Raw genomic sequence first — 27,325 nt, 5'->3', positions numbered from 1 at the left:
TTGGTAAAAAAAATGGGTGTAATATACAACTTTAATGTTAATACTTTTAAACTTAATAATAAATTTATATTTTAACACATTGGTAAAAAAAATGGGTGTAATATACAACTTTAATGTTAATACTTTTAAGCTTAATAATAAATATTACGCGCATGTAAGTAAACATACATATAATTGCAGAGAAGAATATTTATTCTGATGCACATTTTATGTAGCGCGAATACGATTTACGAACCGCGAATATCTACTTACCATCAGTCTTGAAAAGTAGATGCGTTATCCTCAGAATAGTGGATCTTGCATGTAGTTCACATCCACTTCTTCAGAGGGCAGTAGTGCGCGGCAGCATTTTGCGGTTAGGTTTTAGGTCGTCATGTCCTCTCTCAGGTTTCTCTCTAACGACGGCTAAAGTTATATATAGAAAGGTTGACATCAATTTGGCCGGTACATTATTACCCACAGCTACTCACAGTGCATTGTGATAGCGCAGAAATTCAAATGTTTACTGATGTCATCTTGCTTTAATTATAAATATTTTTTTAATGAAACATGGATACTGATGCCAATATGAATCTTTCAGTCTCTAAATATTTACAATCAATTTTTTGAAAGAAATAATTCGAAAATTAAATCTTAATGTATATATACTGTTTTAGATATTTAATGTTATATAGTTTTCATAGAAATATACTGCAATTATAAGCAATTATCAAAAAAATAAATAATAGTGATATTTTTTAAGAGTTAAATATTAAATCAATGTAAATATTATAAAAATTTTCACAGAAAAAAGGAAAAAAATTCGATTGAGCTTGAAACTAAAATCTTCAGTCCGGAAAAGATGAATTTTGATATATTTATAATAAATACAAATTCTACAACACAAAAATGTCAAACAAATACATTATTACTAAATAAAACAATTTTTATTTATTATAAATATACCGTATATATTACAAAATATTTTTCATATATTTTAAGAACTTTAGAAAAGTTTCGCCAATTTTTTAAACTCATGGTTATTTATTATTACGTTGTTAAATTTATAATGTTACACAGTTATTTGTAATCATTTTTATAGATTATCACTTGTTCCCAATCAATATATAAACCGAATTTTTCCAATTTTTCCGCGGACTTTTTTGGTTTTTACCCCAAGGGTAGAAAAATGTATTGGAAAAATTTACGCGCGATTCATAAAACGTTCATAAAACTTGCCATATTTGTTTCTTAGTTCTTTTCGTAAAAAAATTTAAGTAGTATGTCATTTGGCAAAAGCAGCAGTTTTTCGGAAAAAAAAACCCATAATTTTTCCAGCTTTTTCCATTTGAAAAAAAAAAACGGTTTTTTTTACATTACAATCAATGTGTTGTTAATTTAATTGAAATAATGAAAAGTCAAACAATTTAAACAAAAAATAAATTTGTAACTCAAATTTAGTTTATTGTTTACCAAAAGAGTTCACGTTAATATAAACGTTGTTTATTCTGAAATTAGCAATTCAATTACAGAAATGGATAGATTTATATTTTGTGATACGTGAAAATTGAAATAACAAAATGTTCCAAATGTTATAAACGAAGAGATCTCTAAGAATAAATCTAATAAAAGAAGTAAAAAACCAATTAAGCGCTCACGCAGTTGTCAGTGCGTAGATAACGTTGATACTAAAAAATTTTTATTGTACAGACATTTCGGCCAATGTTCTCGATTGAAAATCATCGTTGTGCTTCTTTACTATTTAACAATATAGTATACTGAAACTAGAAGGAAAATCTGTTCGGTGTCCAAAGATGCGCAGGTCTCGAAACGACCATATGACTTTCGCCGTCCCTGCGTGAATACAAAGATAGGGTCGAGTTTCGACGAGAGTCGTCCATCTCTTTCTCCCTGCCTGCGCAAACTGCAGGGAGAGCGAGACGGAACGGTCAGGCTGTCGTCGGGCGAGTCGGAAACGGAGCAGAGGCCAACGAAGGGTGCGCGGAGCGTCGTGTCCACGGGCGCCTCTCAACATGGCACCGGTACCGCCGCGTCGGAGAAACGCGAGGAACGTACGAGCTTCATTGGGGGTGCACTAGTGCGAGAAAGGGCTTCCCAGTCGTAAACACGGGAGAGTGCATCTTCCAAGAGCGCGTTGGATTTCGGAGCCGATCTCGAGTACGTAGAGAACGCGAGGGAGAGAGATCGGAGAAGCGAGAAAGAGAGTAGGGAATAACGTGCTATGTCGAGGAGTCGCACGGGGCAGGGACGGCAGGCCAATCCGGTGGCGGTCATCCTACCCCGTGTCGAGTGACAGACTGCTTACGTAACGGATTATTCTCGCTATGATAACGACACTCCAGACAGCGCGAACGCGACACGTTGACGCGAGGAAGCGGCAGCAGCAGCAGCAGCAGCAAGACAGGATCGTCGCCGGGAGGGCCGTCGACGCGGTAGCGACGGCGCAGCGCGCGACCCCGACGGAAATACGCCGACCCGGATCCCGCTATCGCCGACTCTGATACCTGTCGCTTAAACGAACGCCGAGCGTCGCTACGCCCACGTCGTCCTCGCCTCGGAAACACGGCGACACGCCTGACCGGGGTGCCGAGTGCGAATTATGACAGCGGCGGTCGTCATGGAAAACATTAACTGGGACCCCGGTAAGTCGACGGGCGACTGCTCGAGTAACGTTGCCTTGGACAACGCTTTGGTATTTTTAATTCCAAAAAGATTCAGAGCGTCGTCGAGGCTGTTTTCACGCGTTTCACCCTCGACACAATCGTACTGCGCATTGAGATGAGGGATGGTGGTGCTGAGCGCGGCGAGGGTGTTTTCGACGAAGTTGACCTTATTGTTGTGACGGCGACGTGTCGATAAGACCTCCCGCGTTGTTTCCGTATAAGTGAACAGAGAGTTACTGGAGCAAGTTGCGGAGCACATAATCCAATACGCGACTGAATACTCTTCAAAGACGTATTAATAAAACGTTGCGTGTCGGGCGCGAGCGTGGTACGTTATAAATATAGAGCCGAGGGTAAAGCCGAGTAAATAAACTGTCCGAGTAATAACGGGGTCTTTTCTGATAAAAGGCTGGTGCGCGGATATTCCAATTCGCGACCGCACATTTCCGTGTGCTCCAATTTGCTTGAATGAAAATGAGGTCTCGAACGAGTGATCCGCTATCCATTTAAAAATGAATCCGATATCGATGACATCGATCGGCGCGTAAATGCCACGAGAAATCTTTGTGCCTTTGAATTGAAATAATTATAGAATTATGTGGAAAAGTGATACGAGTTCGTTACACCGTTTGTTTCCAATTTTAGTACTTCCGCGTTTAAATATGGAGAACGTAATTAGCTCTATTTGACTCTAATAATACATGCTTATACTTTACGCTGAAGTTTATATATAAAGCGGAAGATGATAAAAGAAGCTGATGTACTTAAATGAAGAAATGAAGACACAAAAGTTTTTCAAAGCTTCTTCATTTTAATTAACCTTTATGTAAATGATTTTATCTGTCCTAGCGAATTTTTAAAATTTTTATTGAATAGTCGAATCTCTCTAAAGCCTGAGACACAATTGAAAAGCACAGGCAATGGAAACAGGGAACAGATGACGGATTTCAACCTGTTTCAATTGTCTGTGCTTTTCAATTATGTCTCAAATTTAATCTGTTTACTTATTCCAGCGTTGTCCAAGTTGCTGAACTCGCTGCAGGAGAATAAATCGGAGATACCCAGCTGTACCGAGGAGGAATTTGGATTTCTCAGTGAGCTACTACAGTCCAAGGAACTGAATGCCCTGGTGAAAGTTCATAATAAAATTCTTAACAATGTTAAGGACGATAAGTTTTTCCCCGTGCTCTCAAACTCGATGGACATCGATGTCGAAGTTCTCGATCTGTTGTCGACCAAAACGCACGCCTCGTCCGATTGCAAGGAGCTATTCCACCTGTTGCAGAAACCACACATCCAGGTAATTAGAGTAATTATACAAAATACATTTATTTTGTATGAGATATGTTAATTTCTACAGAGGCAATGATATGTACAGTTTTGTGAAAATTAATTTGAACAGAAAGTAATTTTTAGATTTATATATATTCATTATACAAAATGGATTTACAATGTTTATTACAATACTTTTGGAAGACAAATTAAGTACTAAAAAAGTATTGTTATAAACATCATAAGTCTTATTTATGTATAATAAATATAATATAAAGATCTAAAAGATATTTTTTAATTGTTTATATTAATTTGTTTAAGATTGTATAAATATTTATTTAAAACAATTTTTATCGTTTTTTTGTCTCTTTTAGCAAAATAAAGCATGAAATTATTCCTTTATTTTAATAGTATACAATTTTTAATGAAATTTTTTTTGTTATTATTATGTAATATGAATGAGTTACATAAAGATTGATTTTATCAATTATGAAAAATAAATTAATTTAATTTTACAATCTATTTTGCAAATGATATTAGCGTTTTTAAGGTTTTTATAAAAATTGTATCTTTTACAAAAGTGATATATTTTGAATTGTTTTTACAAATAAAAAAGAAAATCTTCTATAAGGAATGTTCAGAGTTAAGACAATTTTAATCGAAGATTGAAAAGGAAATTGTTTTATTTAAAACTTTTTTTTGTCATTTTATTAAGACAAATATAAACTGGTGGCGATATTTTGAGCTATACCACTTTTAATAAATTATTCTGAATTTGTTATAATTTTGTAGGATATCGAAATTATTACAGCACATAAAAGATGATTTTATAAAGCAAAAATAACAAAAATAACATTTAGTCTCTCGTATTTCTGAGAGTATATATTTTTATCGATATTATTTGATTATACAATCGTTAATTTTCCATTAAGTTGAAAAATTGTTTTCCCTCTTTTGCTAAAAAAAGTAATTTTTTGGGTTATGCCACTTTTGAAATAAAAAAAAGAAAATGAAATTTCTTTTTCTCAAATTTTCTTTTCATACGTTAATTTTGTTTATTGTTTGTAATTTAATAATTCTAATAATAAATTGAATAGGTTCTAATATAATAAATCAATTGAAATAAAAATCCTATAAGAGCCAATTGCAGGGTGTAGCTGCAGAATTCTTATTTATTGTGTATCTATAATAATTTTGTTTGTTTAATAATTCTACGAAGAAATAAACATTTTTGAGAATGTGTATTTTAACAAGTTTCTTCACCGAAGGGTCTCCTCTATGCTCATGATGCGGTGGCGCAAAAGAACTACTATCCGAGGCTGCCGGATATTCCATTGGAAGTGGATGAAGATGAAGAAACGGTGAAGATTGTTCAGCTAGTGAAGTCGAACGAGCCCCTGGTACGTCATATCAATCATTGAGTCGACATTTATAATAACGGTGTCTTTCTGAGCGTCTTTCATTGATTAATCCAAGAATGTGAGCAATAGCATAAGATGAAGAGAAAAAGCTTAATTGTCGATTAGTAGCAATTTTCGAGTGTAATGTAAACGCGTTTGTGTTTTTAAGAAGCCACAGGGGGAAAAGGGGGAAATTTGTCAAAAGTAGATTATTTTTTTTGCAAGAGCGTTAAAGATTCGTTTTTCCGCCCACACATGGTTGTACATTCGCGTCGACTTGCATGAGACGCGTAAAACGCTCCCCAGTATCGGCGTAGACAGGCGAATCACGTATAATTCGTAACTTGGATACTGAGAGAATCCTCTGAGTGTATAACGAGTAGCCTCACGAGTGCGAAGAAAAAGTAACCAAGTAATCACGTGTTTCTTTCATCGTCAAACTTGCTTCGAAGGGCGACGCCGGCGTTGAACCGATCGTGGTAAGTCGCCTGAATGCCGTAGAACATGTGCTGAGCACCTGTGATGAACACCTGACTTTACGTCGTACGAAACTGCCCTGTACCTTAGCTGTCATTCTTTTCGTTTCCATCGCTCACTTTAGCGTCGGGATCGAAACTGGTAGAATTTTATCGAGTGCTACTTCCATTGTCGTAAGACAGACGAGGAACGGCAAGGGAAAGTATTTGGAATAAAAATCCAGATTAATCAGATAACAATCAGAATTAAACCGGTTTCAATCCCTGCTTAAATGTAGATCTCTAATCAATCCTTTCCTCGTTATCGTGCTGCGATCACAGGATATAAATTCATCTGTAAATGAAGCGTTGTCATGTCCTTTCTTTCCTTGCACACGTTTGTTGATTTTGTTGTTTACCTTTGTTGCATTCATTGCATTGTGTCTTGTTTGAGTTGTTCTTTTTGCTTTATAAATCAAATCTGTTGTATCACTGTATTTGTTGTTATTGTCCCGCATAATTGTATTTGAAGTACCTTGAAATGGGGTTACCTTTTAACGAAAGCTTATCTTGAAAAAATACATTCGAATTAAATATTCTGTATATAAATTAAATTTTTTTAAACATATAAAATTCAAAGGTATAAGTAAAAATGTAAATACAAGCTCAAACTTTATTGTAATATTTTTAAAAGTTCTATATTTTTGAAAATATATACAAAATACAACTTTGTTATATGCAATGCAGTAAATAAATATAGATCGCAGTCATAAAGAAACAAGCATACACAACAAGATATTGAATAAAATTTATCTCTTTCTTCGAACAATCATAATTAAATAATATAATCGGTAACTGCATTTCGCGGTACGTGTTTCTCGAAATGTTATTCGATCTTTGTTACGTTTATTTTGCAAATTGTTTAATATGCCTATTTCTATTTATCTCTCCGAAAATGCATAGAGAACAGAACGTACTCTGAACAACATGAACCTGCAAAGGAGATTTTTAAAAGATTCGTCACAAATATTTTATAACTGAAAAATTAAATATTTCAGATATCTTTACGACATCCTTTGGATATTCATGTTATTGGTGCATCTCATAGTATAAGGTTATAAAGTATTCCATTGCGCATAATAAATCAGAATCAGCAATCAGATACTTGCCCAAAGTTAATGGAATATACATGATTGCATTCAGATTCCTTTTTGCAATTTCTAGCAACATTTTGATTGGTTAAAGAACAATCGCCGTATTCAAGCGACTGTGCATCCTTGGGAATTGGGATACTTTATATTCTTCATGAGTGCGCCATGTGCTCGTCTGTTTTTGTATTGCAAAATTTTGACAATTTTAATTGATCAATTGTGCTATAAAAGTCGGACGCGTACTGATTTTAATATCGCGTCTGCCTTTCTATAAGAAGATTTTTATTTTTTATTTATGTTTTTTAAGAAGAGAAAAAAGGCACTCTCTAGTACGCATTTGCGCGCGACATATAACGCAATGATAATACTAGATTTTATATCTTGACATTAGGGGGCGACCATAAAAACCTGCGAAATCACCGGCAAGATTGTGATCGCACGGATAATGCATGGCGGTGCAGCCGACCGGTCCGGGCTCATCCACGTCGGTGACGAGGTCTGCGAAGTCAACGGTATCAGCGTTGAGGGAAAAACACCAAGTTTTGTTTTACACATTTTGGTAGGTTAAACATTTTTTATCTCGTTATTAGCAAATACGGTAAATAAAAGAGCAGTAAAAAAGACACACTGCTGCTCAAAAGTTTAAAGTAATTTGTAATTTTTATATAAAAGCACGAGATTTTTTAAATATAATTATTTTATTTAAAATATCAATTTTTATTTTTGAATGTGTACTATTAGAATGAAATTTATGATAGAAACAAACTTTTATTTATTTATACTTTACAATATTAACAAATAAAACTAATTAAATTTTGAGAACAGTTTAATCGCGGTAATGTACTTTAATGAGGTTTTCAAGATTACAAATGAACTTAAATCTTCATAAAAATTATATTTACATTATATAGTAATTCGAAAATCTATTTTGGCTTTTAAATAAACAGAGCATCACTATTAAAAATTCTTATGTAATTCGATTTTTTTCCAGCAAAATTCGGAAGGGACAATCACTTTTAAAATAGTACCCGCGGATAGCAAAAGTGGAATTAGGGAGAGCAAGGTAATATATCTTATATCATAATAGATCTTTGATACAACCCGGATAGAACTTTAAAAGGGGAGTTATTTCATAAGATAAATATCTATCAGATAAAAAAACAAAAAATTTAATTATTCTAGCCTCACTTACGTGTTTTTATGTACCATCGATGTGATAGATTTTCTAACCTGTATTTCCTAATCCGAATAGCCACCCAGTGAACAATAAGTCGTCTTTAAGACGCCTAAAAGACGTCATAAAATTCTGTAGGACGTCCGAAAAATTTACTAAAAGTCGTCTTTAAGGCGTCTTTAAGGCGTCTTATGTCTGTCTTTTAGTAGTCTTATTACACGTCTGTCAGACGTCATATTAGACATATTTTAGACATTTTGATGGATGTCTCTCAGACATTCCTTATAATGGTCTATAAGACGTCTTTGAGACATTCTACAATGTCATTGTTCAGACATTTTTCAGATTAATTTTGGACATTACGATTTTTCTGGATTAAATTAGGTTATATTGACAGAGTTTCGATATACACACACACACACACACCCCCAGTACTATGAAAATCTAATAAGATTTTCATTAGATTTTCATAGTATTGGCGGTGTATATTGAAACTCTGCCAATATAACCTAATCCTGACCTACCGAAATTGTAATGTCCAAAAATGAGGGGGTGAATTGTATCTTGAAACAAGATGAAAATTACAAAAGTGAATACTAGAATATTAATATTTTAGTAAATTTGCTCACTTTTGTAATTTTTATCTTATTTCAAGATATACAAGAATTGAAACCCTATATTATTTTACATTACGTCTAAGTAACAGGTATATAATAGAACATGGTCATTATGTAGTGTTTATAAAAGAACATTAACTTTAATAAAAAATTTTATAACAATTTACAATACTTAAATAAAAGTTTTATATACATATATATTTATCTTTTTTTTACTACATTTCCCAGTATCTGAAAAATCAGAATTTTGCATTCGGCAATGACTACACGAATTCATTTTTATCTATTTCAATTCTTGATGAATTGAAATAGATAGAATATGATTCGTGTAGTTATTGCTGAATTAAAAATTCTGATTTTTCGGATACTGGGTTATTCATTAAATAACTGAACTTTATTATTTTCACTTGAACATCGAAATATCTTTAAATGTATGAAAGATAAAAAAATTTGAAGGGAAACATAAAAAGGGTACCATTTTGATTTGATATTGGGTGGCATTGTTAAGGTCACTTCACAGGGCAACATCACTTTGAATTTTTTAAATGGAACCCTCTGGATTTTATTGCATATTATTACAGTATTTTTGGATATAAGCTACAAGAATATATAATAAAAAAATAGGGAATTCCATTTAAAAATTTCGAAGTGACCTTGCTGTAATACGGACAATACCATTCAAGGTCAAACCAATAAGTACTCTCTTATGTCTTCCTTCAAGCTTTACAACTTTTGTAAAAACGCAGAAAATGTTTCTGGTTGCGCAAAATGTTGCACGTTTGTGTTTACGCGACATTCTCCTCCAAATTGTTCATCGTCGTTGCATAAAACGATCTTGTACGTTCCTGGGTTTTTTACATCGACCGGATAATCAGCGAACGACTTGACTGGATGAAAATTAAAGACGAATGTGAGATCATCTCGATCAAAGACGATCACTTTGTCATCTTCGTGCTTCCAGCTCAAATAACCCTATAAATTGAAATTTATAATAATTTGCATATATGTATATAGATATTTCAGAATTATTTTTTTGCTAACAAAAATAAAAAATCAATAATCTCTATCAAACATAGAAAAATTGTAATAGCTTATTTTTTAATATTAAGTTAAATAAATAAATTGTACATACGACAAGATTCAGCTTTTTCGGTCTTCTCGCTGGTAGTCGTAGTATTGTATTTTGGCATAGCAAATGGTAAACTTCGCGATAATCCCCAACAGTTTCTCAATATCGATGTCATTTTCCTAACTTTGGTATGTCCATGACCTAAAACAGGAAAGTAAGGTAAACATGTACAAAGATATAAACAGAAAAACAGCTCTGATGCTCTTGACATATGTTGTCAAGGTCATTCGAAACAAAATATAATTCCAAAATATACAAAAATATTTTGGTTTATACTTATACACTTAAATTGACAAATATTGCCAAAATCTGTGCAATATTTATCAATTTAAATGTGTAAGTATATAAATTCTTACTACAGCAATCGAGTTAATTTAAGCTGCAGCAAACGGTATAATTTAAGAGGCGTTGAATGCCAAAATAAGATATATATTATGTGATTACCTGTGATTATGATTTTAAAACGCATCCTCGCTCTTCTCCTGTGTCACGGGCAACAGGGGCAACACGTGGGGCAATATGTTCGGGCAGCAATTAGCAGACGCCTGCGTCTACATGCCTTTTGTCCTTAATTGCACTTCACCTATAATAAAGTTAATTTGAGGTTAGTTGTAAAAAGGTAACGGTATAATTTAAGAGGCGCTGAATGTGTGTGTCAAAATAAGATATATATATTATTTATATGTAAATTATTATGTTAAATATATTATATGATTACCTGTGATCATAATTTTAAAACGCGTCCTCTTCATCAACATTTTTCCAAAAATATGAATGACAAGTAGCCCGAACGGACACCGGGCGCCTGCGACGTCGTCACGCCGCAATAACGCGCGTTAGGACGAACGAACGAGTTGAGCCAGTTCACGAAATCGCATCGACGCATCCGGAAGAAGGAATGCACAGTCAAAGTCGGCAACACTTTCAAAAATATACACTAACGAGCACCCGATCCGAAACGCGTCCGTTACAGTCGAGTGGTTCTTCAGAACTGAGAACTGAATTTCCAACCATGTGAATAGCTACGCAATTAGAAAGCGACACCAGACACCGATAAAACCGGAAATTACATATCTCATTATTTTCACGCGCGATTACGAACTTATTATTACTCGAATACATGATATATGCTGCATTATAAAACATTGTCTTATTCTTGTTCTGCAAAATGTCTTAAACAGATATGTCCAAAAGATATCTTAAAAAAGATGTCTTTATAGGATTTGACTAAAAGTCGTCTTTAAGGTATCTTTTTGTAAAATCTTAAAGTCGTCCTGGAAAGGACGTTTAAAAGACGTCTTAAAAAGAATTGTCTTTAGGACTTGGCTAAAAGTTATCTTAAAGATGTCTTTTTGTAAACGTCTTAAAGTCGTCTTTTTTAAGACGTCTTTCGGATTGTCTGTTAGACATTCATGTTCACTGGGCATCCTTTATTAGATCATTATTATCGAAACTCTTAAAAAACTTTACCGACCGAACAGATCGCAATGTTCGATATTATCCTTTTTTTTATAAATACTTATCGAGTCATATTTATTATCTCTTGCGCCAAAAATTCCAAAAGACATTTCCCCACTCTGTAGACGGCGGCAGCGGCGGCGACGGCGGCTACAGAGTGAGGAAATGCGGCATGTATATGTACATATACCCATTCAAATCAGATCGTATGAATATATGGAGAATTAAAGACGAAAATTCCACTAAAGAAGTTAATGTATCAATAGAACATGTAAAATGTAAATTAGTAGCTTTATATAGAATTTTCTTTTCTAGGCCCTTTCTAGGCCCAAAGATGGCAGGCCTTGTTAGGGGTACTCACGTGCCCATTCAGAGCCTGTTTAGGAAATTTCTTCCAGAATTTTTCTTTCTAGGTCCTTTCTAGGCCCCCTCTTTAGGTCCTATGATGGCAGGCCTATGTTAGGGTACGCCTACCTGGGCCTAAAGTTGGCAAGTCTATTTTAGGGCATACCTGTTTAGGCCCTATACGGATTTGGGGCACGCCCCGACAAAATTCTACCCGGGAAATGTTTACAAATATATATATATATATATATACATAAATTAAATATGTGTAAATTTAGGTTCGTGTCAAAGCACACTTTTCGTATGTGGCTGCCGACGACCCTTACATTCCCTGTAAAGAAGCTGGATTAGATTTTGTCAAGGGTGACGTTCTGCATATTGTCAGTCAAGATGATGCCTATTGGTAAGACAGTACAGCATATAATCTGAATGTAAAGTATCCTAAGTAATGTATGAATACACAATTAAGTAATGTAATGATCTTACAATTAGTTTTGTATAAAGCCTACGCGGTACCAGCTGGACAATGATCTTATAATTAGTACTTGAATATTTCATTGTGAATTATATACACAGCTCATTGTGTAGGCTTTTCATTACTTCACTGTATAATTTATTTATTTACGGCGAATTATAATGGTCGACAAATGAGTGAAGAGGACCATGCTCGATTAAGACGGATCATTGTGTCTAATAATATATTGTAAGAATTTTTAGAATTTTCAGTCCAAACAAACCACGTCAATTATCGGTCTCGAAACACAGTTGTATAGACTAAAGCTAGATACGAGATTGACAAAAAATTTAATACTGTTAAATAATAAGCAATTTAATATTATTGAAGCTTATAAACATCTTTAAAGCACCGTAATAATTTATTGCGAAAAATATTACCTCAGTTGGGATTCGAAATGCCAAATTCCGTATATAGGTGTCTTAATTGTAAAAATTCATGTTATATTATTAAACATCAAGACCGCTTTGATCAAATATAGCCTTTTTCACTTTTCATTGATGTTGAATATTTCTCTTAAATTTTTCACTTAATATTAATTACAATAATGCTGGTATTATAAATACGTACAGGTGGCAAGCCAGACGAGAAGGTGATCGAAATATGAGAGCAGGCTTGATCCCCAGCAGAGCTCTTCAAGAACGTAGGATTCTTCTTGAAAGGTTGGAGAAAGAAAAGGAGAAATTAGAAGAAGATAATATAAGTATGTTAATGGGTTTGTTTGTTCGATTGAATAACTCGCTTGTCTTGATCTTATTTCACAATCATTTGTTTCATCGAATCATATAACATCGTTGAATGTTTTTATATTCTTGATGTTTATACATATATTGTTTAGCGGCAGATATATATCCATCAATGTTGCACGAAATTCGCAATTATTACTAAAATAGATGCTCTGAGTATATTGACACAATTCGACGTTTTGTTAGAATACATTTCCAGAATTAATTTAAATTTCTTTGAAAACACATGTATTTGATAAACTGAAAGGATGCAAGAATAACGTGCGAAATACTAATATACGTATTTACATATATACGTCAAGTACATAAAAAAGTATTCAATATTACTTCTTTTCTAAAATTAAAAATATTTTCTTTATAAATAATTTAAACATAATTATTCAAAAATTAACTATTAAAAAATAGATTAGATAAAATAGAAGAATGCTAAATTAATGTGAGAAATGTCAATATGCTCTGAGAATGCTCTGTTTAAAGGCTGATATTGTTAAAGCTTGCCGCTGATATTGGCGTAAAAGTAGCGATGTTGCATAATGAAAGTTCATTAGTGACCACCTGAAGTACACTTTAGGATCAGTTGATTGAGTGCGCGGTAGATTTGTATCCGAGGTGGTTAATTCAGTAAGCTAATCTCGGCTGCGCTTCTTTAACAAATGGATGGCCTGACGACCTAACCGTCGGTTAGGCTTGTGTTCTGTTCCAGTGCCTTTGCCTGCATTGTGCCCCCGTCCCAGTACCTCTTTGCACGCCTCGCCTACAAAGTGCAACTTGCAGGGAATTAAAACTAAAAAAATCATGTATGACGCTGCAGAGAACGACGACTTCGATCGGGAAGAGGTACCAACCTACGAAGAGGTCGCGAAACTGTACCCCAGGCCGGGGTTGTATCGTCCGGTGGTTCTCATCGGGCCACCGGGAGTCGGCAGGAACGAGTTGAAGAGGCGGCTCATGGTGACTGATACCGAAAAGTACAAGACTCCTGTCCCCTGTAAGTTTACTAAGAAACTCACAACTAATTAACAATAACATAAGAAGGAAGAGATTAGCTTAACTAATTTCGCGTAACTTATAATTAAAGAAAAATTAGATTCACAAATATTATGAATTTAATTAAAAATGGTAATAAATTATATATATATATATTATATGTATATCCAATCAATCTAATTGTAAGAAATGACAATAATGAGAAAATTAAATCAACGATGAATAAAACACGAGATGAGAAAGTAATTTGAGAAATAAATGAACCAAGATAAAAAGTGTTTAATAAATCTATCAAAAAAGTTGAAATAACTTACAAATAATTGTAAAATATTGTAGAAAATATTCAGTTAATTTATCAACCTAGTAGTCTTTTTAAACGAAACAATTTTTTCATCAGACACATCTAGGTCATCGCGACCAGGTGAAATAAATGGTAAAGAGTACCATTTCATGACTCGGGAGAAAATGGAGGAGGATATTGAGGCTGGAAAATTCATCGAGTATGGCGAATATAAAGGGAATTTATACGGTACTAGTTCTGAGAGCGTCAGCTCGCTCGTAAACGCCGGATACGTGTGCCTCTTAAGTCCTCACTATCAAGCCCTCAAGATGCTAAGGACACCGCAATTGAGGCCATACATCATATATGTGAAACCGCCGACGTTCGAGGTGCTAAAGGACACCAGAAACGAAGCACGAGCGAGATCGACCTTCGACGAGAGCAATTCTCGAGGCTTCACGGTAAAGTTGCAAATTTGTGTTTATACAGGTAGTGACAAAAAACCACACCCATTTCTTAAATTGATTTCATAACTTGATTCTTTCTTAAATTTACTATTCTAACTGCCAACTAATTTTTTTTACATTGAGCTTAATTCATTTAGTATATTATTTTAATATTTTATTGTTTTTAACGTCTTACTATAATTTATATTGTTTTTAATATTTTAAATACTTATTACAATTAATAAAATCATTCCTAAGTGAATAAAATCCTTACAGATAAACTCTTACGAATGTTTATATGCGACATCTAAATATGCATGACATGGCACTCAAAGCGTTATTTATTGCTAGATATCTTTTAGTTTACTATATTTTAATATTTAACTCTTCAGAAATTATGATGGACTTACTCGATTATATTTTAACCATTTATAGTATTAAGAAAATATTTTTGATTTTAGATGCGACGAAATATAAGAATTTTTGTATTTAATTAAATTAATGTAATTTTTTTTTTTTTAGTTTTTTGAAATTAATTAGTGCCTCGTCAACATAAATTAAATAGGTTTTCATGGATCCAGCATCAGTAACTGTGTTACACGTTTTGTCGTCAATTTCGAAAGGTTAACAATAAACATCTTGTAGTCTAAAAGAGTAAGTTCAGGATTGTATTTTGTCATCAGTCTTATATTCAATTGCAGGACGAAGAATTCCACGAGATCTTGCACAATGCGGAAAGAATAGAGTTCTTGTATTCTCATCTTTTCGACGACGTGATTGTGAACGCTGACCTCCCTACAACGTTCGAGCAACTAATCAATGCAATCCATCGAGTGGAATCTGAGCCGCTTTGGGTACCAGCCTCGTGGGTTCAATAAAATGATCCTTAAAATTCGAGGAACAAAATAACCGGAAGAGAAGGGTTCCGTTATTAGAAACGCGCGACTACTCGTTGCTATTTGACGAGATCGAACGTTTCTCGCGACGCTCGACGACACTTTAATTCTGCTTCCCTGCGAAGGACGTATATTTCTCGTCTATCGTCTCTCACCGAATTGCAGTTTACCACCTAGAACGTTATCGCGCCTTTACACTTGTAGAGAAATTTCATACCTCGAGCGTTCGCGAATCTCTATCCGTTTCGAAAACGAATTAAATAAAATTTTCTATTATCGGATGCCGTGCGTTCGTCGACGATGATCGTTGCCGGTTCGTAAGTGACGATTTATCGATCGCGAAAGGAACGCGACGCGCTTCTCTTCGACTAGATTAAATAGCTAAATAAAATGTTGAAGTAATTTCGATGATACGCTCCAAGTGGTTTAAAGTCGTCCAAATTTCACACTTCTTATTTTCCGGATCTATCAAACGTTTCAGCGACATTCTGCGCATTTTTAATCTTACAATTAGAACCCTTACTGCCAGAAGTTTCACCAGCGGCGGGAGATCTCGTATCGCGATCTCCAATCTCGTCGCGAATCTCTTCTGTACGTCCTATCGACACGTCGTGTGAAATTCCTGTTTTGAGACAATTTGAAAATCTCGCATATTGGGATCAACGCTCATAAAATGGTACTTGTGTCGAGGTTGCTCTGGAAGCTTCGCCAAAGCCGGAAGAATCACTACGTGGACGATCTTTGATCTCGATTGTTGTTAATTGTTGCCAAATAAGTCTTGTACCCAGAATGCGATCGAAATGATCGCTCCACTGTACTTACTGTATTTTCCACTCGGTCAGCATTACCACGATATTACTATTTTGTTTTATTCTTTTCCATGACAATGGAATGCCAAAGAAAGAAAGAAAAGCTATACGCTCTATCGAGTTGACGTTACATAACTCACCCTTGATGTAAACTCTGCATGTTACTGAAATATATCATTAAACTTTGAATGTGCAATTGAGATAACCTATCCTCTTTTACATCCTAAATATAATTTACACAAAGAAGATAATTTAATTATCTATAATTAACGTTAATCCACACATATTATCATACGCATAACATACGTAATATACTGTTGCAGAAGATATGTCTTCCTGTGACGTATCTTCTAATCATTCAAGCAAATTACAAGTATAAGAGAACCATCTCTGAAATATCATACCGAGAAAAATCATCTTCCGAGAAGCTTCGCGCCTGCTGAATAAAATAGAGAAGGCCTTCGTGCGAGCTTGTTGATAGACAGCTGACGTGTTTCACGTGCCTTAATTTCGCGTAGCAGTTTCTTTCTGCATTCATTACTCCCAAGGTCAGTGTCAAATGAGCGACGAGCTGATCCGAAAAAATCACATGGATACGATGTTTTGTGTAAAAATAAGTGGCCTAGGCACAGTTGGCGTTGTAGATTTTCCGAAACGCATTGTGTTGACACAGTTTGTCGAAGACGCGCTTTAATATCTCGTTCTCGACTTATCTAAAAAAAAAAAAAAAGATTACAGCTGCTCACACTATGAAATCGTTGAGTCAGTTATTTTGACTATCCAGTGCTTTTAGACCTTTCGATAGTTTTGAATTAATAAAAATAATAATCTATAGCGCGCGAGAGAACGTCAAAGAGCTTTCTCATCGATTAGAAATGTTCTCTTGTAAACACACAGCTTTTAATCTCTCGACTATTCTAGAATTAATTAATGTATCGTATTGATTTTCTTTTTGTCAAAAGACACCGAGGAAAGTAATAAACATTCGTGTCAAAACTGCGACTTACACTTAATCAGTGAGAATTCCTAATAGCCCGTCACGAGCAGGCACGGAAACCACTTTACTCTTCGCGCCAACGACTTCCTCTCGAAATTACGAGCTCCTTTATTGGAAGCGCTTGCAAATATTGATTCTCGGACAACGACGTTCGCGTGCGTACGGCAGTTCGCACTCATGCTCATACGTACACGTCGCTGAGATTTGAGAATTTCTCGGCCAACTTTTCACATGCATAAGTCGCTGTGTTACTTCACACGTAATGTAATCTCAGATCGCATGCTTCGTTTTACCATTCGTTACTGTTGTCTATCATCTTGCCTGCGGTTTTCGTGTATCCGCCTAATTAACATACATGGAATTGGCAAAAATAACCGCGACGACTGCAATGCGATGCAATGATCCTAAACTCGCGAGAAAAGCTTAAAATGCTGTTCTTTTAACATTACATTTATCATACAACATGTTATAAAAAATTAGGGAGTGAGCTCTTGTTCATATTTGAGATTTTTAGATTTCTAAAATTAATTACAAAACTAATTTTAAATTTCATCTAAGAACAAGTCAGTCAACATTTATTTTAAAAAATCATTATAAATTGTGTCAATTAAAACTTTTAACTGTATAATTACTTAAAAATTTATCGCAAAATTATCGTTAAAAATTAAATTTTAATTAAAAAACGTTTAATTATTTTAATTTAAATTACAATTAAACTTAATAGGGTTGCCATTATAAACATCTTGCAAAAATTTCATTTCTAATAATGATATTTAAAACTTATAAAATGTTTCAAAATCGCTGGTAATGTATTCAGTGATATTTACTATTAAAAATTAACTATTAGAAATGTTAAATTAAAATTTATGGAACACTGCTGGGTTATATATATTAAATGTTTATCTCCCTCGCTCTTTCTAAAGATATTTGCAAAGTTTCGTTTCTGCACGAATGATATTTAAAACTTATTTATATAAAAGTTTGAAAATCGCTAAAAGTGTTTAGTAATATTTACTGTTAAAAATTTACTATTAAAAATTACGTTTCTACGAATGGTATAACTTAGAATTATTTACAAAAGATTCCAAAACCGCTGGCAAAGTGTTCAATGACATTTACTATTGCGGCAAGGCGTAAAATTATCCTCGTGATGGGCCATTGTCGTCGTGGTTTGACGACACGTCATTCGCGGTCTGGTGATCGAAATTTAAAGCCTCGCGCGAACTCATTACGGACCGAAATGCTATATGAGTGGCGGGTGACACGATATTTAAATCTCTCTGTCGTGTATGTTTTTCTTAGTTCGTCGCGTACTATTGTCCGATCATCGACATACGCTCGCTTTTCATTGGTCATCTTTTGTGTTAATAGCGCTCTCGATCCAAAAAACGATCGGTAGAAATAGCATAAGAGCTCTTCGCTACCTCGTCTCCGCATGAAGCCGCAGTGCTGTCTCCAGATCATTTTAGTACGGACAGATACAATGAACGACAATAATTCGGAAGTGACCACCGTCCGCGCGAATTACGTGCGTTATATGTGCGAGTTATACTTCCACGACGCAATCACTCATAGCGGCAGATCGAGCGTGATCTGGGGCATCGTCTCGACGTTAATAGGCGAATCATCAATCGCACGGACGTCAAGCAACGTTATGTAAATGCTTCTCATCCGACACCCAACATTTCTGGTTAACGCTGACACTGATGTTGCCTACTATCGGCGGCGTTTAGCCAGAAATTTGATAATTCGGGTAAGCCCAATTATAAGATTGGCGAATATTGCAGGAAAACGATTCTGCTAATCGTTTTGCATAAGACAGCTTTCCTAAAAAATAGTAGCTTTTTGAAAAAAAAAATTTGAACCACGGTCTTATAAATTTGTTAAATGTATAAATGCTATTATTTACATTATTATATTTAGCGTAAAATGTTTTATAATTTTTATTAAATTGCATTTATTTTTGTCTAAGAATGTAAAAATTTTTTTTTAATTATAAATCGCTAAAGGGAATGATAAAAATTGAGATACACGATACTGGGGATGTCAGAAACATATCCTATGCGAAAAATTACATTAAATAAACTGTCAAATGTAAGGTTAATATATAAACATAAAAATAATATACATACAAACACAATATATTTTTATATATAAAAATGTATCGTAGTTTAACAAAATTATGCAGTCTCAATCTCTTTGCTTTTAACGTAATTTATCTTTCGATGCAGATAAAATAAAATTGATAAAGATATATCAAAAGCACACTCAATTTGCATGGATAAAAAGGAAATTTTTACAATGAAACGATGGAAGCATTAGTCTCCCTGACTAATATCTTTAAATCGATTTGTTCAGCTGTCGCACTTAATCAAGTGTGATAACGTTACTGACAAGCAATCACGATTCAGAAGAAAAACTACAATACTTGCGTTTCAGGAAAATCGCGTGTATCAAAAAAGTTACGTTTCACCATAGACAAGTTTCCGTTCTCGTTCTTCGAACGTCAAGAGTTCTTTTAACAGTCTTGATTAATCATGGAATCTTTTCAAAAGTTGCAGAACGAAAACGAATGTGAGGGAGAAGAAGCATCAGTTATACATGAGTCACAGATGTTATATTTTTAGTTATCGCATTTTCTACACTGAAAGGCTTACAAAAACTTTTTTATTTTTAATTAAAAAATTGTATTACTCTAATTAAAAGTTGGTTATCCTAACTAACGTATCATTATTTTAACAAAATTTTAAAAAATCAAAAGGTAAAGAAGTTTTTCTTCATTACATATAAATAAAATACATAAATGGTTATTTATATCAAACGTTTTTCTTAGTGTAATTGATCTTGAATCATCAGACGAAGCTACGAGCACGTGCACCTATTTTGCAACGTGGCGACCGCGTGCTGCGACGTATAAATATAGAATGAAAAACAAGAAAGTAATTGAGGAGATTAACTCTGTCTCGCCTTGTATAATTCCGGATTTGACGCTGTAATTTCTGCAACGTTCACAGAAAAAACAGTTTTGTTGAAGTATACAATATCTAAATATTTATAGCTAGATACAGACTTAAAAATAATTTTGTTGTGAATTATCAAAATAATATTATATTCTAGGAAACACAAGTTAACGTTATTTGTTGCCATTTTGACGTCAGAATGATGTGATTTATCGTGATTTAATTTGTCATTATATTATTTATGTCATTATATTATTGGTCGTTTAAATGTCAAATGACAAAGAATAAAGTCAGCTTGTTTGCTGGAGTAGGACGCTCAAATTATTATAATTATTAGATTATTAAAGTTTTTACAGCATTATCATTGTGCTGGAACGTCACTCTACATAATTAAACAAGCCAAAATACAAGAATACGTAAAGAAAACGTTATAAAAGCAAAAAAATAAATTTTCCGCGCATTGAGAAAGAGAAGTCAAGTTTCGTGACGTCATCCGGTGATGAGACAGATATAATCGCGATTTCAGATTTTGGATTCGATGTACGAAAATAATCCCTCGGCTTATTCGTGGAAAAAAAAAACGCAAATTGACGGGAAATTTATTTTTCCGTGGAGCTAAAATTGAGTTCACACACCAAGATTATATTGATCTGAATTCGGGTCCGCTGTTAGAACAGCGCCTTTGTTTTCCTGCCAAATGATGTTGCCCGTTTTAATCAATCACAAATCCGCACTCGTTCCAATATACGGATAGGTACACGATACGCGAACATGCCATAAATCGCGATGTAATTAGAATTCCGCCGCGAGGTTTTACGTGTATCTGAGAATGCGATGCGCCTCCTCAAATTCGCGCGGAAGCTCATTCTAATTTTCCATCAGCGCGGCATCGTAACACCTGGCTAAAATTCGCGCCTGCGTAATGACGAAGGCCTCGCTCCAGCCCTCGTGAGACTTTCGACGCGAGGGTGCAATTTAAACTTTGGCCCAGTAGCCAATCAACCCCTTGACGAACGAACGATCCGGGGAAGTCGGCCGGTGGTGGAAAGTAGGTTCGATTCGCGCGCGTTTCGATATCGTTCGACGCAAATGATGCGATTCGTGCCGCGAAGTTCGTCGCCGCCGCGTGTTGTCATTTCCGAAGAGTGCTCCGCGAGGATCGCGTTTCGATCGTAATTCAAGAATAGAAGACACCGGTTGCGCAAAGGTAACAGATTTAGGCTACGGCGTGCATCTGTTCACCCCGACGGTCTCGATTGCTTCCACGACGTTGCAAAAATAGAGTACCTTGTTTATTCTCAGAAGACCGGAGTTTCCGCGGGATCAATGCATTTTAAATGTACCACTTTTTATGATATTTAATTTTGAATGACGTATTTGTAAATGATAAAACACTTTGCATAAACGCGGTACTAAGTGCGATAAGAACTCGAGATAACGTTTTATAACTTTGCACACTTTGAAGTAGCTGCGTGAAGAATACGAGACTCCATCGCCTCGCATCTAAGGGACCTAATTACGTAATATGGATTTAGAAGACGCGTAACATCTGGCTCGAGTGTAGATACTCGAAAAAATCACGTTTCAGACCATGACCCAGAGGTGCAAATCATGAGATTAGTCTGAATCGAAAGGTCATGTTAAACTTTTCTCACGACAGAGTTCGCTTTGAATTTCGGTCAAGATCGCAATTACAATATCCATACGAGTATGAATAATATATGTTTAAGTGTAAGACTTTAAGCATAAAAGAATCTCTTTATATTATATTCTAATCATTTTAGCGAGTTCTTTGTGTCTTACAATGTTGCAAGAAATAAAAAATATTTTGTGTCAACCAAACGGCTCAAATATACTACCAGATCGAATCAAAATGTATCAACAATTTATATTACTTTTATTTTATGTGCAATTTATTATATTTTCTGCACTTAAAATAAAAATATATCACTTTTCTTTATTTATTTATTTATTTTTTTTTACAAAAGTATGTACACATTCTGATATAACAAAGCCGCTAAATTTTTAATCAATTAATCATTTAATTGATTACTTTAAAATTAATTAATTTAGAATTTCAATAACTGAAACGAAATCAAATAGTCGACAAAATAGATAAAATGTAGTAATACTTTCCTGCAGTTGATATTGCTTTTGTATTTATATTATAAACATTACTGAATTTTTTACGAACATTATATTAAATCTAACACTGATATTTTATCATTTATACGTTTATATTATAATAAAATTTTTATTTTTATAAATTGCGATAAATGATAAAATATAATATGATTAACCTTCGATTATAATAACATTTGGAAGAGAAACAATTTTTGATTATTGTACAATCAATATGAAAAACATTATAAAGTTCTAAATTTTAAATAAAAGAATTGTGAATCTTCTCTATCAGTCGCCGTAAGTCGGAGATTTACTTGCATTTTTCAAACAGAACTGACCTTAATAATATTGGCACAATATTGTATTGTTAAGATTAAATATAAGACTAATATTAATTCAATATATCGCCAACATTTTGATCAATATATTGCCAATAAATTGCTACTTATAATCAACATATTAATATTTAATTAATTGTACACTATGTACATCTAATATGTACTTTATTATACAATTAGATGATTGAATACATTTACACGTATATTAATAATTTGCACGTCACAAATCAACACAACACAAATTCGAAATTAATCCTCTAATAGAGAGGAAATAATTTTTAAAGATTAAAAAGATGTTTACTTAACTATACAATTAAAAATGTTAATTATACACCGATGCATATATCATACGCTTAAAGTAGATTAAATCTGAAATAGAAAAATGTTTTTGGAAAGCTTTATATAATAACGTGTAAATAATTGTTAAATGTGACTAAAAAAAGACAATGTACATTTAAAAAAAAAAGACAATTGGACGAAAATTAAAAGTTCGACTGATTTCTTTCAGTATTCTGAAAGAGCAAATTACACTTGAGCGACCACGGTCATGGTCTTGGGCGGAACGCTTACAGACTCCAGCTTCTTGGCTATCACACCGTCTACGATCAGATTTAAACCGGTTAGTAATATGTACATATGTCTTTTCCGTGAAACATACACATACATATATTTATTAGTGTTAAACTTCGTCGAGATCGTGACGAATTGCAGAACTGGCTTCTCGAGATTACGATCGCATCTTGAAAATGTCAACGACACGACCATGCACGTGACTCTGAAATGAATGTCATTATTATTTCAGTATGATAACATCGCGTGAGACTTATTAACATTTATTAGTAACCTCGGCGAATAGGCACGTGCGGAATTTTAATAGGTCGTATCGCGTCCTAGGACATTATCGATACTTTCCTTCATTCTCTCTGTGGCGGTGGCATGTCGGAATTTGTCAGCCAAAATTTGAATTTAATTAGTATTCCTGCATTTAAGCACGAAATTATTATATCATATACAAAATAATTTTACCTTGTTTCTTTTATTTTTTTATTAAAAGGTGTATGATGACCAAAAAATGTATAAATTAGAACATGTAATAGATAAAATTTGTTTCTATTTTACATCATAACAGTAATTTTATTCCAATAAAATAATATTATATAGAAATAGCGGCGTAATTGATATCCTTAATATAAAAAATTGATTTTAAATTTTTTCTAATGTAATTACAATAAAATTAAATTACTACAAATCATCATAAATGTCACATTTTTTTAAGTAAACAAATGACATGATTAAATTTAAATTAAATTATAAAAGTATAATATTTTTTCTACATACATAAAGATCTTTCTGTCTTTCGGGAATGTCACAAGAGTTACAAGTACATCATGCTTCACTTAGTACTTAACAAATTATCTTTTTGATTACCCCAGAGGCAGGTAGTTCGCGGAAATCGCGTGAGTAAAAATTGAAAAAAAGCACTTCGTTTCTCTGTGCCTTGTCGCTATAGCTGAATGATTCTCACTGAAGAACTATTTCACACTGGAGAAGAGGGGCCCATGTCACTCTGCGCTCGAGTTCGCTTCGCATTCATCGAGGGTGCCGACCTTGGCACGAAAAGCGTCGCGTCTTTTCGAGACGAGGCGATTAGAAGCTCGCGTGCTTGGTTCTTGTACGCCTCACCCTCCTAACGCTCTTATCGGTGCCCTCCCTCTATCATTTGGCACACACTCCTCATCCATTTCTCGGTCCCCATCAAATACAGTCTTATTTACTCATAAATGTCACTCTTAATCCAAATGACATTTTATACGGCGCATTCCGCATAATTGTTTCTCTATACCTTTCTCCTGAAATATAGCTGTCTTTTTGATTGTTTTCTTAGCTGATATTACGTCTTTTCTGTGTGTGAAGCTATAATTAAAAATATTCAAATTTCCTTTAAAACATCTACAAATGTTCTGTTTAATGTAAAGTTTTCTATGTATATACAATTTCAATTTAATGTATTACGAATTTATTAATATTTAATTTCGTATTATTTGCGTAGAGTATTTAGCCTTATAATTTTACTAAATTAATGCTATAGATATTATTATTGGCTCAAATAACATAAAAAAGAGAATTAAAAGGACTTTAAGCGGTAGTAAATTGAGTATAATTGAGTATAATTGAGTAAATTGAGTAAACAGTATAAATTGTAAATATAGAGAACATAATGTCAAAAAATAGAAGTAAAGAAGATAAGAGACCATGTTAATTGTTAGATACAAAAATATAATAAATTATGAAATAAAACAATTATTTATCAAAATATTCCAATACACAATATAAAATATTCAAATAATAATTAAACGTATTTTCGAGATTAATGTTATGAAAACTTGTTAATAACAAATTTGTCAATCAAAGGCGAAAATCTTATTAAGTTCCAAGATATAGAAGTCTAGCAGATTGTTAAAAATGTCAAAAGTTAAAGATGACAATTTATATGAATTTTAAATGCGTTTAGCAGTATTGTTTTTACGATTTTTTGATATTAACGAATTCCAAAAATGACTATTTTATATCAAATATTATAAATTCTTATTTTATAATAAATAATCAAAAAGAAGATGAAAAAAAACAACAAAAAATTAAAATTTAATGCTAGTAATGGGGGAAACACACACACACACACATCAAGCAAGTAATTGCATTAAAAAAAAATTTATGCAAGTAATATAGAATCAAAATATATCTTATTTAAATTTTATTTATTTAAACAGATTTCCTCTCTCTCTTAATAAAGTTCTAGAAAATTCTACATATGTAAGTAATAAACATAACAACGTCGTGTTAAAAATGAAATGAGTTAACTATTTCTCGTCTTTCGTGAGACGCCAACGGGAACGGCTAATGATAGATAAGACTTGAGCGGTTTTCGAGTAGACGTTACGTATGCCATAACGTAGTGGCTGCCAGAACGACGGGTTCTCATGCAGTACGGTCAATCAATGTCAGAAGGCACGCACGACTAAAAGTCAATCAGACAGAGCTTCCGCCTGGCGCTGATCACTGACGTTCCCCTCGATCGAGTTACGGCAGTCGAAACGACGCGCTCGGCGTTTATAAATCAACGCGCGTTACGCGCATCGGGTGAGATATATCGATCTCCATGTCGAATTTGAAATTGAGAGCCGGCCTCTCGCAGCGCATTAAATCCTAGATATTCCTTATGCAAGTCTCATTAATTCGTAAGTGCACTCATGATGCGTCTGAAAACGCACCCCACTCTCTGTTTCTGGTAATTTGAATTATTCATTTTGCTGGAGAGAGAAAGGGTTGCATTGTTGCTTAAACTTTGTATTATGCGTTTTACTATAGTATTTAAAATTTAGCTAGATCTGAAAGTAATTTTGTTGGATTATTAAAATAATTATAAAACTGAAGCTGATTACTAGAATGCCAAAACTTTTCACAGCATTGCTCATCTAGGTATACTTGAAGTTTCCTACATATCTAATTATTTTGATAGTCCAACAAAATTATTTCTAGAACTGCTGAAATGTTTAAATATTTTAGCAAAACTGTTCTTTCTGTGTATGTTAGATTTAGCATTGATGAAAATTGTATATGTACTAATAAAGTTATAATTATAAAAAAGAAAAAGGAAACAGTTTGCTTGATGTAAATTACGTAAAGATAAATAATTTTTCAAATCTGCAGTATTTGTCTTACAAACGTAGGATTAAATGATATTTTATGCAAACACGAGTTTATTCACTCAAGACACACATTATCACCGATGAAACGTGATAGTTCCGACTGACGTCATATTATTGAAATTCTAGTCACAAGCTGGCGAGATACGACACTTACCGCGACTAATATTCCGTCGCGATAATGTTCTGTAGCTTTGATTAATCAGTCACTCTTATCATATACAGTTGCCGAGGATGGGGATTGTCTGTAAAACGAACAACATGAACCTCGGGAAAGTGCCCCAGGTAAAATGTGTTGTTCGTGACGAGAAGAGAGCTTCTTTTTTTCCTCTCTTGTCTCTGTGACAAACGGCGATCGTTCTTCCGGACATTGATCATCCAGCAGTAGACCGGCATCCCCGCTTCGGATAGATGCACGAACGCCGTATTTTACAGCATCCGATATAGTTCCATACGGTATACTCGCGCCGACACCGACGGAAGCTTTTCACAGAGCGACGCAATTGTTTGGATATGAAACAGAGGGGTAGAGAGAGCAAACGGCGGAATCGAGCGACGCGAAAATTCGATAACTGGAGCGATAATTCTGGCGCTCATTTACGTTACTATACATAGTCGGCTCGTACCAGTTTCGTCCAACTCACATAACGAGGCGAAATCTCGAGAGAGAGGTCTCTTATGCATTGAACATATAATTATTGTTGCAATTATCATTGCATGAATTCCGTTCCGATCTCGTAATTGTTGCCAGTTATTGACCGTGCTTGACAAATTTAGAGTTAAATAATCTTTAGGACAAATATAATTGCGCGCCGAGGAGAATAACCACAAGCTAAAATACTATCCCACAAAATTACGTG

General features: G+C 34.0%; 2 protein-coding genes across 5 annotated transcripts in view; both read left to right on the top strand.

The window, feature by feature from the left end:
• The first annotated feature begins 1,920 nt into the window (after positions 1–1,920).
• On the top strand, positions 1,921–16,518 carry metro (membrane palmitoylated protein 7-like protein metro). 4 transcript variants are annotated; one of them, XM_018550369.1, is made up of 11 exons: positions 1,921–2,642; positions 3,677–3,963; positions 5,204–5,335; positions 5,788–5,814; positions 7,333–7,500; positions 7,933–8,004; positions 11,943–12,067; positions 12,751–12,881; positions 13,736–13,912; positions 14,309–14,652; positions 15,339–16,518. In XM_018550369.1, the coding sequence occupies exons 1-11, from the start codon at positions 2,600–2,602 to the stop codon at positions 15,513–15,515; spliced, it is 1,683 nt and encodes a 560-aa protein (XP_018405871.1). In that variant the 5' UTR covers positions 1,921–2,599; the 3' UTR covers positions 15,516–16,518. The 4 variants fall into 4 exon arrangements, with proteins under 4 accessions (XP_018405871.1, XP_018405869.1, XP_018405872.1 ...); XM_018550367.1 differs by having other exon boundaries at positions 13,610–13,912; XM_018550370.1 differs by lacking the exon at positions 5,788–5,814.
• Positions 16,519–19,023: 2,505 nt separating this feature from the next.
• The window catches only part of LOC108782177 (uncharacterized), a 31,319-nt gene continuing 23,017 nt past the window's right edge, over positions 19,024–27,325 (top strand). Inside the window, exon 1 of the mRNA XM_018550366.1 lies at positions 19,024–19,092. The gene's annotated coding sequence lies outside the window, so the exon portion shown is untranslated. The remainder of the gene's footprint in view (positions 19,093–27,325) is intronic.

This window comes from Cyphomyrmex costatus, unplaced genomic scaffold (assembly GCF_001594065.2).
Source record: "Cyphomyrmex costatus isolate MS0001 unplaced genomic scaffold, Ccosl1.0 scaffold97, whole genome shotgun sequence".
In the NCBI taxonomy this organism is placed as follows: domain Eukaryota; kingdom Metazoa; phylum Arthropoda; class Insecta; order Hymenoptera; family Formicidae; genus Cyphomyrmex; species Cyphomyrmex costatus.
The sequence above is the reverse complement of the archived record's forward strand: the minus strand, read 5'-3'. Positions and strand labels throughout refer to the sequence as shown.

Coding starts and splice junctions, on each gene's coding strand:
- metro (XM_018550367.1), top strand. CDS start 2,600: ATGACAGCGGCGGTCGTCATGGAAAACATTAACTGGGACCCCG. Junction 12,068..12,750: donor AGTCAAGATGATGCCTATTG/GTAAGACAGTAC, acceptor AAATACGTACAG/GTGGCAAGCCAGACGAGAAG. Junction 12,882..13,609: donor ATTAGAAGAAGATAATATAA/GTATGTTAATGG, acceptor ACCGTCGGTTAG/GCTTGTGTTCTGTTCCAGTG.